The 15,019-nt window shown below is 38.5% G+C and overlaps 1 protein-coding gene across 1 annotated transcript in view; it reads left to right on the forward strand.

The window, feature by feature from the left end:
- LOC129172048 (sodium channel protein type 4 subunit alpha-like) overlaps positions 1-10,965 on the forward strand; it is a 67,758-nt gene extending 56,793 nt beyond the window's left edge. The window contains exons 22-27 of the mRNA XM_054761388.1: positions 835-1,107; positions 1,186-1,239; positions 1,323-1,464; positions 2,712-2,812; positions 5,416-5,686; positions 5,766-10,965. Of these exons, the coding sequence (XP_054617363.1) occupies positions 835-1,107; positions 1,186-1,239; positions 1,323-1,464; positions 2,712-2,812; positions 5,416-5,686; positions 5,766-6,997 (2,073 nt within the window). The 3' untranslated portion in view covers positions 6,998-10,965. The remainder of the gene's footprint in view (positions 1-834; positions 1,108-1,185; positions 1,240-1,322; positions 1,465-2,711; positions 2,813-5,415; positions 5,687-5,765) is intronic.
- Positions 10,966-15,019: the final 4,054 nt, after the last annotated feature.

Consider the following 15,019-nt stretch of genomic DNA (forward strand, 5'->3'; position numbering starts at 1 on the left):
ATCTGTTCAGGATGTAGCAAGCGTTGGTGACCTCAGAGCCCAGGTAAACAAGCAAGGAGACGAACTTGATGGACTTGGAACTAAAGTCAATAGGGATCAGGACTGCCGCTAACATGCATGAGAACAAGATCATGCCGATTTTGACTGCACAGAAGTGGGCGGACACTGTCGTCATGAGATACAGTTGAGCAAGTCTGGTGCAGCCACATAGCACTTGGCTGCGCTGAACACTGGGTCGACAGTCCGGGCTTTTGGCCCCACGATCAGCTCTCTCGACTCCCATTCCAAAGGTCTTGTGTTTGATCCCAGCATGGGGTTGGCTGAAACAGGCGGTTTACATTGGTGCCGTGACCCGGATGGGTTTGAGTTTTGAGGGGTGAGTGTAAGGGATGACACCCAGTGTGGCTGCGCAGGTGTATGTTGGTAAAACCTCACTCCCTCTGCCTTAAGAGCTGCGCTGAACGCTGGGTCGACAGTCCGGGCTTTTGGCCCCACGATCAGCTCTCTCGACTCACATTCCGAAGGTCCTGTTCTTTGAGCCCAGCGCAGGGCTGGCTGAAACGGGCGGGTTACAGTAACACAGACACAGCTCTCAGCGCCATCATGTGATCAGCTTTGGTGGGACGATGAGGATGAAGGATCTTCCACAGCGTAGCTCGGTCGTCCGTTATGAAAGTGGTGAATAGGTGGCGGTCATTGCGGAACTCCCTGAACTTCTCGATGAGAGGATTGCTCCTCCCACCATCTATTCATGCCTGCCACCTTGTACAATAGAAATAAACAGAACAACTTCCTGTATCTGTATCTTACTATTTTCCCTGCGTCATTCACCAGGTGGTAGTGAACGCTCTCATTGGAGCCATCCCCTCCATCATGAATGTGCTCCTGGTGTGTCTCATCTTCTGGCTCATCTTCAGCATCATGGGAGTCAACCTGTTTGCGGGCAAGTTCGGGAAGTGCGTGAACAGAACGGGCTTCATCCACAGTTTCTTAGTCGTCAACAACAAATCAGACTGTCTGGCCATGAATGACACCCAGTACTACTGGACAAAGGTGAAGGTCAACTTTGACAACGTGGGACTGGGCTACCTTTCCCTTCTACAAGTGGTAGGTTTCTTCTGCTTCCGTGATGTTGTCATTATGTGGCATTCTCCGGGCTCAACTCTTAATGATGTTGTATTACAGGCAACATTTAAAGGCTGGATGGAAATAATGCACGCAGCTGTTGATTCAAGAGGAGTAAGTATGTCGTTGGACCTCCACAGTCGACATCATGAACACGGTGCAGCAACCATTTGACCCATTTTATTTGTGGTTCTCAGGTGGAGGAGCAACCCATCAGAGAAATCAACCTCTACATGTACCTTTACTTTGTTGTCTTCATCATCTTCGGCTCCTTCTTCACCCTCAACCTCTTCATCGGAGTCATTATTGACAATTTCAATCAGCAGAAAAGAAAGATGAGTATAAATGTGATTCACGGGGTGTTTGAAAATAATTGTCACAAATCGCATATTTTATTCATTACTATGCTCCGGTGGGCTGGTGTTAAACTAAGCTTCCCTCATTTCCAGTGTATAAGCCACTACTTTTTTCTCACGCGTTGAACCTTGCGGCTTATACAGTGATGCGGAGAATTCATGGCTGAAAGAACTACAGTTCCATGATGCTCGGAGTGCAGGAAGTAGTGAATTGGACGAGTGAAGTGGACGCTAATATCACGTTTTGAAGTCTTATGCAGCGATCGTGTTTTGATCTGACAAATCTTAAGTAAATTTGATCAAGTGTAGAATTACTACTGCTTCTGTTTGGACTGCTTGGACCGCGGTAGATGTTGAACTCTTCATCGTAGCTAACAAGTGACGCAGGGAACATCGAGTGGAGGTAGGATTGCAACGTGTCTTTCTTTATAGTGTGTCAAAAAATCCTCAATCAATGGGTTTTGAAAGGCTGGACTACTGCGTGATGAATTGGACAGTTCAAGCTAAAGGGCTAATTGGAGACGAAGGTGACACCGAGAGCGACACCGAGAAAAAGAGAGAGAGAGACTTACGACGTGTATGACAAAAGTAATTTTGCAGCTGTTCAATTCTGACAGTAAAGAAGACGACTTTAGTGGTTTTAGTTCTTAGGAGGAGGCTACTGTTTAACTAGCTGTGTTACTCGCACTGTTGAAAAAAGTTTAAAAAATCTTTCTGTGTAACATCTTTCTATCTACTAAATATCCCATATTGCATCTGTGGCTTATAGACCGGTGTGGCCTACAGTATATGTGCACAAATCTTTCTTTCTCTTTAAATTTAGTGGGTGCAGCTTACAGTATATAGTAGTCCAGAAATTACACTAATTGTCTGGTTTGGAAGTACTGTACAGTAGAACCTCTAAGGTCCACCACAATCTGTTTTGGGACACAAGTAAACCTTTTACCATTATTGGCTTAGCCATAGTGCACTGAGCAACCAGGATAGAGACGCACATGCTGCATTACTACACCAAAAGAAACCAAAGAGAAGAACAGAAACACAAAGTGACGTCATGCACAACTGCGATTCAAACTCTGTGCTTTCGTGTGACTTTTGTGGCATATTTTTGATTGAACAACTTATATGAGTAAATATGAGTATTCATATTTAGAGGTACTACTGTATATTTATTATTTTAAATGTTCAAGGTTCTGCAAAATAATGTCAGGTATTTTTGATTATACTTAGGTGGACAGGATATTTTCATGACTGAAGAGCAGAAGAAATATTACAACGCCATGAAGAAGCTAGGAAGTAAAAAGCCTCAAAAGCCGATACCAAGACCTGCGGTAACCAGTCACTTTTTAACATGTTCTTTCTTTGTTTGTGTTGAATTTTAATGTTCCTGCCAGAGCAGGGGTGTCCAAAGTGTGGCCCGGGGGCCATTTGCAGCCAGCGGCTGTTTAGTCATCGGCCTGCAGCACATTCAAAAAATAGAATTTAACAAGGAATATGGAATTAAAATTGTTCTCAAGCCTAATCCATTGGTGAGGAGTTGCATCAACACCTCCTTTAGCCTCTCGCGCAAAAAAGATATACAAATATGTTGTTGGGATGGGGCGTTTGGGTTTGTAAAAATGTATAACTATGTCTTTGGTATTGAATAAGTTACTGTAATAGGAACAAAAAATAATGTCATTTTAGTGGCATGATGTTGAAATATTAAGAAAAAAGACATTTTTTAAGTGATAGTATTATGACAAAAAACAAAACAATAACTAAAGTTGTAATTTGGAAAATTAGTTGTTACAGGGATAAAATGTAAATATTATGGGAATAAAGTCATAATTACAGGATAAAAATGGACAAGAAGAAAGTTTAAATAGTTGGAAAAAAAAAACTGAAATGGAAAAAACAGCTGTAATTTTATAAAGTCAAAAGAAAAATTAAAAATATTAACAGAAAAAAGTCTGATTCTAACCAGAAAAAACGTCACAATTTTCCAGGAATATTGTTGGAAATATTATGAGGAAAAGTAATGTAATTTTAGTAGCAAAGAATTTGACTATTAAAGAAATAATTATAATTAAATTATTATATTACAATAAGAATTACATATAATTTTTTTAAAAGTTTTTTTAAACAATATTAGATTGGGAAAAGTTCTAATATTATGGGAATAAAGTCATAATATTACATTAAAACATTTACAAAGAAAAAGAAAGTTTAAATATTTGGAAATTTAAAAAAAAAAGAGAGAGATAGAAAAAAAATACTAAAAAAAAATCATACTAATAATATTCTTTTCCACAGCATTGTTTACAAAAAAATCTAAGTTTCATTTTCCAGTATGTGACCCGTGGTGTAGAAAGTTTGGGCATCCCTGTTCTAGTCATTTTTCAGTATAAGATATAAGATGTGTATGCTTTTACAGAGTTTTGATGGACAATTTAACAACATGTGGAGTGATTCACAAACTGGTGTACATGTACTCAAAAGAATAGGTATGCAATAAAATACATTTTAGCTAAAAAAGATTAAATTGAATATACAAATAAACCAATGTTTTATATTATGCCAGAGTTACCCTTCATGACCATCGTTTTTTAGAAGCGATTTTATATTTTCAGGGTCGCTTTTTCAATGTCAACTTCCTGGTTTTGGCTTACAATTATATTTTTTTCTTGTTGCGGCCGTATTCAAGGGGAGGGGCCAGGAGCACATGACCAGGCTTCAAGGCTTTGACAAACGAGGAATAGAGCGGCCTCTGCTGGCTGCCGCCATTATTGCAGCCTAACAAAGTATAAAGTTAATTTTAAAGCTACACGATTCCACCTGGGAACGCTAAAAAAAAAAAATCCCTGTTGCCCATTTTGTCTTGCGTCCCTGGAACATCTACATTTTAACATCATGCTGATGAGGCTGCAGAAGGATGGGGCGACCAGCTGGTACCCAAAAAAACCAACATCCATCCATCTGTTAGGGGAACCAACCATGTAACCACCACGCAATGTTCAAAAAAACGTAACAAAAACTTTCCACTGCAACCAAGGGGCAACCAACATATGCTTAAAACCAAACAAAAAATCGGTTCTGCAGCAAAAATGCAAAGTTTTCGTAACGTTTTGGAAACGTTTAGGGAACCTAAAATGGCTCCCTGTGGTGCTAGTTCACTAAACACCTTCAGTGTCCTCACGTTTTACATAATATACATACATAATACAACATCCAGATTATGATAAGTGGTGAAATGTTGAGCTATTATTATTATATTATTTTAACATAGTAAAAGAGTTCATCTAACTAAAGCCACCGTGGAATGCAAGGAGGGCCGCTTTATACAATATTTGGTTGAAAGGTGTATTGTGCAAACATTTATGACATTTACCTCAATGTTTGTGCGTCTAGGCGGTGGGGACACACACAACATGATCACCTTGTCCTGACTAGAAGGTGCATTAGAAAAATAGTTGTTAAGTTGTAGCAGATGTTCAATCTTTATTGAAAGTGAAAACCAGGAAGTTGGCATTGAAAGAGAAGTTGGCATTGTTTCGACTCTTATCCAAACGGGAAATCTTGGCACGCTTTAATCTTGTCAGCCCTAGTCACCCCTCACGTCTACTATATTGGGCAATACGTGTGTAAAGTTGACCACAGGGGTGTTATTTCATGTCTAGAGGGCTCTAATAATGTTAAAAAACGTATTTAGAGTGTCGTTTAGAAGGTTTTCTCTCGTCTAACTACACAAATGTTCCATTTATAAATAAGGAATCCTACTTTGTAGAAATTCTCTTATCAAGATGGGGTCTGGAGCTAATTCCGCACAATAAAGGAGGAATTGAATGTGTATGCCAACTACCATATAACCACAATACTAAACACAGAGTTCTGTTGAATAATACTTCTCTGCCGGTGTCAATAAAAGCTGAGCACGATTATCTCTGCACCCTAGAACATTCTCCAATCCTTCTTCTTCGACCTGGTGTCCAAGCAAGCCTTTGACATCATCATCATGATGCTGATCATAGTCAACATGCTGACGATGATGGTGGAGACGGACGAGCAGTCGGAGCGCATGGAGTCCATCCTCAACAAGATCAACCTGGTCTTCATCGTCATCTTCACAACCGAATGCCTCATCAAGATCTTTGCCCTCCGCTGTTACTTCTTCACAGTTGCGTGGAACATCTTTGACTTTGTTGTGATCATCCTCTCCATTGTGGGTAGGTAGACGTGATGTCAAAAAACACGAGCATGTTGCATTGGAGACAAACCTTCCTGTACGGCCACCTCTCGTTTCAGGGATCGTTCTTGCTGACATCATTGAAAAGTATTTTGTATCTCCAACCCTGTTTCGAGTCATCCGCCTGGCAAGGATAGGACGTGTGCTTCGACTTATACGTGCAGCCAAAGGAATAAGGACTTTACTGTTTGCCTTAATGATGTCCATGCCAGCACTCTTCAACATCGGCCTCTTGCTTTTCCTCGTCATGTTCATCTACGCTATCTTTGGCATGGCAAACTTTGCCTACGTGAAAAAACAAGACGGGATTGATGACATGTTTAACTTTGAGACCTTCGGGAATAGTATGATCTGCCTTTTCCAGATCAGTACCTCAGCAGGCTGGGACAACCTCTTGAGTCCAATAATGTCCAGCTCCCCAGACGAGTGTGACATAAATTTCATCAACACTGGCACAAACACTCGAGGCAACTGTGGCAGCCCCTCCGTGGGCATCGCTTTCTTTGTAAGCTACATAATCATCTCGTTCCTCATCGTGGTCAACATGTACATAGCCATCATTCTGGAGAACTTCAGCGTCGCCACGGAGGAGAGTACAGATCCACTGAGCGAGGATGACTTTGAGATGTTTTACGAGGTTTGGGAGAAGTTTGATTCCGAGGCCACGCAGTTCATCGAGTTCTCCATGCTGTCGAACTTTGCTGACACCCTGTCGGAGCCTCTGCGCATAGCCAAGCCCAACAAGATCAAACTGATCTCCATGGACCTCCCCATGGTCAGCGGAGACAGAATCCACTGCCTGGATATCTTGTTTGCCTTCACGAAGCGGGTCCTGGGCGAGTCGGGTGAGATGGACGCCCTCAAGCAGCAAATGGAGGAGAAGTTCATGACGACCAACCCCTCCAAGATTTCCCATGAGCCCATCACGTCCACGCTGCGACACAAGCTGGAGGAGGTGTCGGCTGTCATCATTCAGAGGTGTTACAGGAGGCACCTGGTCCGCCGGCAGATGAAGCAGGCCTCCTACCTTTACAGGCAAATCAACTATGAGACTGTCGTGGATGTGGAGAACGCACCGGAGACGGAGGGGCTCATAGCATCCATGATACATCACTACGGGCCTGTGGGGGAAGAATTTCTGGAGACAGCAGAGGCCACGCTAATGTCCTCACCACCTTCTTATGACAGTGTGACCAGGGCAGCCAATGACCTCTCAGAGTTCATTAGGTTGATATCCAGAGACTCTGAACTCGGGGATCCTCATGAAAACTACGAGGAAACCTTCCTTTGAGATTGCGTGGAGTGTGTTTGTTTCTCTTTATATGCTTAAAGCAAGTCATGGTCAAAGAGATTTAGCTTTTTAAATAAAAAAAATGCATACACGCACAAATGCAGCACCCGTGCTGATGAGGAGGGCTTTGCATCAGCTTAAAAATGAACACAATTCAAAGTCAGTACAACGCTAATACAAGAGACAATGCAGAACTGCAGTGCGTCATACTGCAGGGCCCGTTCATAGACACACACTCCTGATCAAAATGTTAAGACCAGTTGATAAATTGCAAGAATTTACATTTTGCATTGTTGGAACTCAAGGAGCTTCAAAAAGCTAAAAGAAGAAATGAGAGTGACAAAAAAAATTGAGTAAGCAATTTATTGCAAACAAGCATAAAAGTGAAATAGGCTGTTCATCAGCTGATCAAAGGTTTTAGCTAAAAAATACCTGAAACCCCCCTAAAATATAAATAAAATGTTCCAAAAAGGACTGAGTAGCTGCACCATTCTTGTTAATCACCTCAGAAATTGGTCAAAATGCCCCCTGCAACATCTTCACATAGCCAGATGCCGTTTGACGCCCCTGCACAACCCGAAGCTCCATTGTTCCATCCAGGATCATGATGGCGCCCTCTCCGCTGTGCAGCGTGGAGAACATCTCAGGTGGGATCCTCAATGTGGGTTGGAAGCCATCAGGACCGTCAAGGTTACCGGGCCGGTGACATTTTTGTGGGGGTCGACCACTTGACTTTTCTTTTCAGTAACCCTCAGGATGTTTGAAGAAGTTTCAAATGACTGTCTTACGGCGTCCAACCTCAGCAGCAATGGCGAGAGGCCTTGCTTATGCAGCTCAACAATCCCACCGCATTCAAACAGAGAAAGCTTTTTTGCCTTTGCCATCAAGAGATCATGACAGACAGATGACGACTTGACAGAAAATTACATTCAATCCACATTTTTGCCAAGATTTTGGCTTTTAAAGGCCATAGGTCCTAAACGTTTGATCAGCTGATGAACAGCCTGTTTCACTTTAATGCCCGTTTGCAATAAATTGCTTGCTCACAATTTTTTTTGTGCGACTCCCCTTTCATATTTTTGAATTTTGAAGCTCTACGTAGAACCTCCTTAAGATCCAACAGTGCAAAATGTAAATTATTGCAATTTTTCAACTGGACTTAACATTTTGAGCAGGAGTTTACATACAAAAATGTTCCTAAGCCCCTCCAAAATTATATAATTTTATATATTTGTTTTCTTTTTTTTTAGCTAAAAAATTTGTTCAGGCATGTGCTTAACAAAAAACAGCGGAAATTTGAGTGGAATGTGTGTAAACAAATAATAACACAAGTTGTGATCATTTGTTTAAAATAGTGGTAGAGGTGGACTTTAGGACCCAGCTGTCGTGTGTGGGTTATTGTTAAACCAGACTGCAGGTGGTCCTCAGGTTACAAAGGCGTTCCGATCCTAGACTGTGATATAAGTCAAGTTTTAGTCAAGTTTGAACTTATACTTGACACTGTACACACTGTACACAGAACACATGAATGACATACACAGCCGTCACTCACAATATTGCCAGAAATGACTGAATTAGTAAATGATGGTTGTTTCCTGGTAGACTATGGTCTATTATTGGTCTATTATTAGTCAAAACATACTGAAATACAAGTGATATGTAGTATTCTGGTCACTAGGTGGCAGTAATGACACAAAACATTGAAACATTACCTTACATGACATTACCTTAACACTGCATGAAGTCATGAAGTTCAGCCATGGCATGTCCAACATGACAGTGTGGGAAAAAAAAGTGTGTGGAAGTGGTTTTTGGCTTCTTAAGTTTAAAAGAAATACATTCGAGGCAAACTGGTTAGCTTCTTAGCGAGCGAGCTCACGGCTGTCTCGAGTCGCAGTAGCGTAAGAGTTGTGCAATGTGATGTAAACAATGAATAAGGAGTGCCAAGGTGACTATAGGGGTGTTACTTCATGTCTACAGGGCTCTAATAATGTTAAAACGCGTATTTAGGAAGTCATAAACAGGTTTTCTATCCTCTAACTACAAAAATATTCCATTTATTAACATTGAACTCTAAATCACGTAAATTCATTTATGGCGGTCGGGTCTGCAACCAATTAACCGCTATCAACAAGGGACGAGTGTAATAAGAGAACAACTCCTTACTTTTATCCCGGTGGTTGTCCTTAAAATAATCTCCCAGGCTAGTCTGGAAGGATAACCTCCTCTTCTCCTCTCAGATCTCCTTGTAACACCGCACAGAATCCACAACCCTTTTGGCACTCATTAGCATTCAGTCTTCAATCTTTATCCTTCACCCTTTAAAGGCCAGTTTGTTTTCACAATGCCGCTGTTTTTTTATTGAAAAAAACTAAACAATAACGTTTTTTTTTTTACATATAATTACAATTACATCAGTAAAGGCATCATTTCAAGAGCAAGGCCCGCTTGCAGAAAAGGTTGAGAAATGTTTACTAGGGGTGTCACAAGATCTCACGAGATTAAAACGTGACAAGACTTCTCGTTCAGAAAAAAACTGTCCCGTGGGCACTCGGCCTGGGACGATAATGAATTAATCAATCGCACGTTAAATTCAAATGAACTGGATCATTTTGCCGGCCTCAATATATTGCCATGTGCACACGTGTCTGCTCTCCTGGTCTCCCGACTCCAAACAGGCAGGAAGAGAGTTCACTCTGTGCATTGCTTCCAGCACCTTAGCGCGTTTGTTCCGTAGAACAACGGCATGAACGGTGTGAGCCCTTTTGTCACGGTGGGTGCAGGCGAGGCCGCTAGCATACACACAGAGTGCAGAAGAGTGTAACATAGTAGACATTATACACTATAAGTAGATTGCAATATATTTAGATTTTTTTTAAAACATTTTTTAGTGTACTTTTCTTAAACATAATGTCTCAATCTTGTCTCGTCTCGTTCTCATAGACCCAATCTCATGTATCGTCTCGTCTCATGAACTGAGTGTCTCGTGACCAAAAAAGCAGCCAATATCTCTCTGAGCTTTTATGATGTTCACTTTTACTCCACGGTGATGGCTTTCCTTTTCCTTGGCGCACTGCCACTTGGGAGACATCATGAAGTGCAGAAGGTTAACTAAGAAGCAATTCTTCGACCGTTCTCGAGCCAGTCTCTTGCTTCCAGACCAAAATTAAGTTCTGACTTCATTCATAGTAACCACAGAACATCACAAAAAGGAACGTCGCAAACTGAGGACCACCTGTATTTTTTTTTTTTTTTTACATAATTTCTGTGTACAGTACACACAAATCTTGTATTGCTTTGGAATGCGGGCTCATGCGTAGAAACACATTGCAGATGAACATGCACAGCTGCAGGGACAGTAGTGAGCAACACAATCTGGCACGAGAAGCGAATTTAAGTGAATAACTGTTGCTTGTTTTTGACTGCGGTGAAAATCACAACCGTTCAGAATCAAACAGAACAACTGGTGTGTAACTAAACGTCATTAATAATAATCAAATTTTCATGTGGGTGTGAATAAGCATTGCACAGGGAGCCTATTCCTCAAGTCAATGTCAGCGCTTTATGCTGTGACTGATGGCTTATGTAACACAAATTCATGTTTATTTTTTTCTAGCAATGCACATCGCAAGGTTGTGATCATGTGCGATTGCAAATTAGAGCGGTGCGTACTAATAATTCTTGAATGATGTGCCTGATTGTCGCTGTTGTCTGCACGGTTCTCTCAATCTCTTTAGACCATGTCACTTGACTGATGGATGCAGGTTTGGAGGAGCATATAGGCGCAAAAGAGCACATTTTTGTAATTAATGCACCAAAACATAGCAGTTGTATAGATGTAAAACACATTTTTATGATTTTTGTAATGTATATTTGTATGTATTTATAAAGAAAGACATGCATGACAGCCATACGAGAAGCTGAAATGAAATACATATACTGTGTTCACTTTTCTATAAATATATATATATATATATACATATAAATATATATATAAATATATATATATATATATATATATATATATATACATATATATGTATATATATATATGTATATATATATATATATATATATATAAAGACTTTCCTTGAGAACCTGACTGTCTCTAAATGTAATAAAATAAATATCTTTTCCATTTTTGTGAGTTTTCCAGCTCTCACTACGGGGGAAGGAGCTGAGTGAAACATTTCTTTAAACTCAGACCATGGCGGAAACAATTTACATGAAAATGCTGTTTTCCTCCTCCGATTTTCTCAGTTATTGTATTTGACCTCATTAGGAGGCTGGCAAACCTGAGAGCAAAAAAACAAAAACAAAAAAAAAACAAGCCAGATGTGCACAAGCCTCTGCTGAATCCATGGCGTTCGGTCCGTGTGAGTGTATTGCCCTTTAAAGCTTGAATTAGTTTATTATATAATTTCTAATGTAGTACTATTGCCTCTCAGTGCCATTGCGGAAAGGGATCTGTGATTATTATAGGGAATAGATACTGTATGTTAAACACCAATGTGCAGTATGCATATAGGCTAAAATAGTAACAGAAGATGTGGAAGTACTAATAATGATAAAAAAAACAAACAAACTGGATTTACATCTGGAGGATGTGTCAGTGTTTGTGAACGATGGTGAGCAGATAGCGCCAAATCTAAATGTAAAAAAAAAAAGTTAACGCCAAATCTCTCTGTGGTCTGTGGTCCTGGAACAAAACTACCAGGTCACTGGTGGACCGCCACAAAAAGATTTGGCGCTATTTTATTTATTTATTTATTATTTTAGATTTGGCGCAAAAAAAAAGATAGCGCCAAATCATTATTTGCTGGTCTGTAAGATTTGGCGCTATCTTTTTTTAAATGTAGATTTGGCTCTGTCTGCTCGCAATTGTTCATGAAAATGTATAATAAGAATTACAACAAAACAACAGAAAGCAGAAACAAAAATAACAAAAAGGAGATAGCACCAAATCTAAAAAAAAGTGAGCAATAGCGCCAAATTTACATTATTTTTTTAAATATAGCGCCAAATAAAAAAAAATAAAAAATAAAAATCTTTCTGTTATTTGTTTTTGTACTTTCTTTAGTTTTGTTCCAGCACCGCCACAGAGAGATTCGGCGCAAACTTTTTTTCAAAGATTTGGCGCTATCTGCTCTTTGTTGTTTGCGTTTCTGCTTTCTGTGGTTTTGTTCTAATTATTATTATACATTATTATGAACAACTGCAAGCAGATAGCGCCAAATTTAAATTTCAGAAAATATAGTGCCAAATCTTTCTGTGGCGGTCTGGTAACAAAACGACCAGGTCCCTGGTAGACCGCCGCAGAAAGATTTGACACTATCTTTTTTTAAATTTAGATTTGGATTTTAGATTTTTTTTCTGCTTTTTGTTATTTGTTTTTTTGCTTTTGTATAGTTTTGTTCCCGGACCGCCACAAAGACATTTGGCGCTATCTGCTTTTTGTTTTTTGCTTTTCTGCTTTATGTCGTTTTGTTATAATTATTGTTATACATTATTATGAACAATTCCAAGCAGATAGCACCAAATCTAAATTTAGCAAAAGATAGTGCCACATTTTTCAGACCGCCACATAAATATTTGGCGCTATCTTTTGTTTTTTTTTTAGATATCTGCTATCTGGGGTGCTATCTGCTCGCCATTGTTCACAAACCCGTTATAATAATGTATCATAATTTGAGATGCGTGATATTTGTTTTTCAAACGGATACCAATAGCTTTCTGATTGATATGATACCGATAACCTTTTTATATCTCCTTTTTTAATTTAGATTTTTAACTGTAGTTTGTGCACACCTAGATGTGAGAAGGACTCAAACAAATTTGGATTTGACCGGTGATTTGTCCAAATCAAACATCATGACATGACATTACTGCAAGGTGCACTGTATTCGGGCACATGCTCCGAGCAGCCGGTGTAATGCCACGGAGGTCTTTGGTGAACCTTTTGCACTTTTCAAATACACACGAACACTGAGTTCATGGCCAGTTATGCAAATCAGATGCAACCCAACGCCACACATACATTGCAGTCCTGTTGGGCAACAGTTTGTGTGTGCGTACAGTATTTCATCTCTTAAGTAAGGAAGATAGTAATGCAACCATGATTTGAAATGCTTATGTTTACGTCTTGTGTCTAAATTACCTACACGCCCACACAATTTTTGATTTGAAAAAAAAAGTAACCTCACCAAGGGTGCCAATTTGGATTTAGCCTCAAAGAGATTTCCTCTCTCCGGTTGTCGGAGTGGTCAAATCCAACTCTGACCAGCTGGGATGGAGGGATAATCTGTGTGTAAAAAAAAAAAAAACACTTTTTTAATTACACACTCGCATGCACACAAATGCAAACACTCTCTCTTTCTCATGTCTCTTTTGCACTGAATTACAGACATACTCAACGGTACTCTACTATACTTTACTACTGTGCCATTTATCCTCATCCAGATGCTTGCTTTCATTTGGTTTGTATGCGGAGTGCTGGAAAACTTGTGCTGGAATGAAGGTAACTTGGTAATTGATCTGTGTTTGAGCCATTTTAGGCATGTGGTAGAGATTAAAGCTTCCCAGAGGGAAACGTTTTTTTTTTTCTAGAAGATTAAAAATGCACTATGTCTAATTACAAACTGCATCATCACGCAGTTCTAGACATCAATGTCAATTTTGATATAAACCTTGATATTTTATGCTGAGAAGTTATATATATTTCAAGAAAAAAATCTATTTTTGATTTAGGTGAAAAAGCAATTTATTTTATTATTTTTTGGCTGTTGTTTTTTAAAAAAAATAATCTTCATAAATTTTCTTCTCGGAATATTATGACTTTATTCCTGTAATATTTAAAGCTTATATTTATAAAATTGCAATTGTTTTTTCTTGTTAGAATATGACTTTTTTCTGTTCATATTTTGACTTCAGTCTGGTAAAATTACAGCAGGGTTTTTTCTGCTGTATTTTTATTTTTTTTTCAAAATATTTCAACCTTCTTCTTAAATGAACTTTGTACATTTTCGTCTCGTAATATTATGACTTTATTCCCGTAATATTTAGACTTTATTCCTATAATAAATATTCTAACGTTTTTCCCATCCTAATTTTCCAAAAATAATGACTTTATTTTTTCCAAATATTTCAATCTTCTTCTTAAGTCATCTTTTTTCTCGTCATATTATGACTTTATTCCCATAATAAATATTCAAGCTTTTTGCCCATCCTAATTTTCCAAAAATTATGACTTTTTTTTCTTTATTTATTATTTTTTCCAAATATTTCAATCTTCTTCTTACATAATCTTTTTTTTCGTAATATTATGATTTTATTCCCATAATATTCTAACTTTTTCCGCAACCTAAATTTCCAAAAGTTACGGCTTTTTTTTGTTGTTTGTTTGTCGTAATATGACAATTTTAAATAAATAACAGTACAATTATATTTCTTTAAGATTTCAACTCTATGCTACAAAAATGACATTATTTTTCCTCATAACATTATGAATTTATTATCATAAAATTGCAATTTTTTTCTCTTAATATTTTTGACTTTATAGTAGTAAAATTACAGCAGTTTTTTTTTCATTTTTGTTGTTTTTATTTTCAATATTTTCTTGTTCATTTTCTTCTTTTAATATTATGACTTTATTCCCGTAATATTTTGACTTTATTCTCGTAACATTATAATTCCCCCCCACCCCCAAAATTGCAATTTTGTTTAACGTTTTGTTTGTTTTTCATAATATTACGACATAAAAAAATAACGTCCTTGTTTCATATTTCCACTTTATGCTACTCAAATGATGACTGATTACGACCTTATTCTCATAAAATTACTCACTACTTTTTATTTTAATATTTTCACTTTATTCTTGTTTTTTCTTTTTTTTTGAATATGTTGCGGGCCAATAAAAAAACAGCCAGGGGCAGCAAATGGCCCCGGCCCGCACTTTGGACATCCATGATTTAATACATTTCATATCATCTGCATTCAATGTGCATAGTGTTTTCTACAGTACAG

Source organism: Dunckerocampus dactyliophorus, chromosome 2 (genome assembly GCF_027744805.1).
Source record: "Dunckerocampus dactyliophorus isolate RoL2022-P2 chromosome 2, RoL_Ddac_1.1, whole genome shotgun sequence".
NCBI lineage: Eukaryota > Metazoa > Chordata > Actinopteri > Syngnathiformes > Syngnathidae > Dunckerocampus > Dunckerocampus dactyliophorus.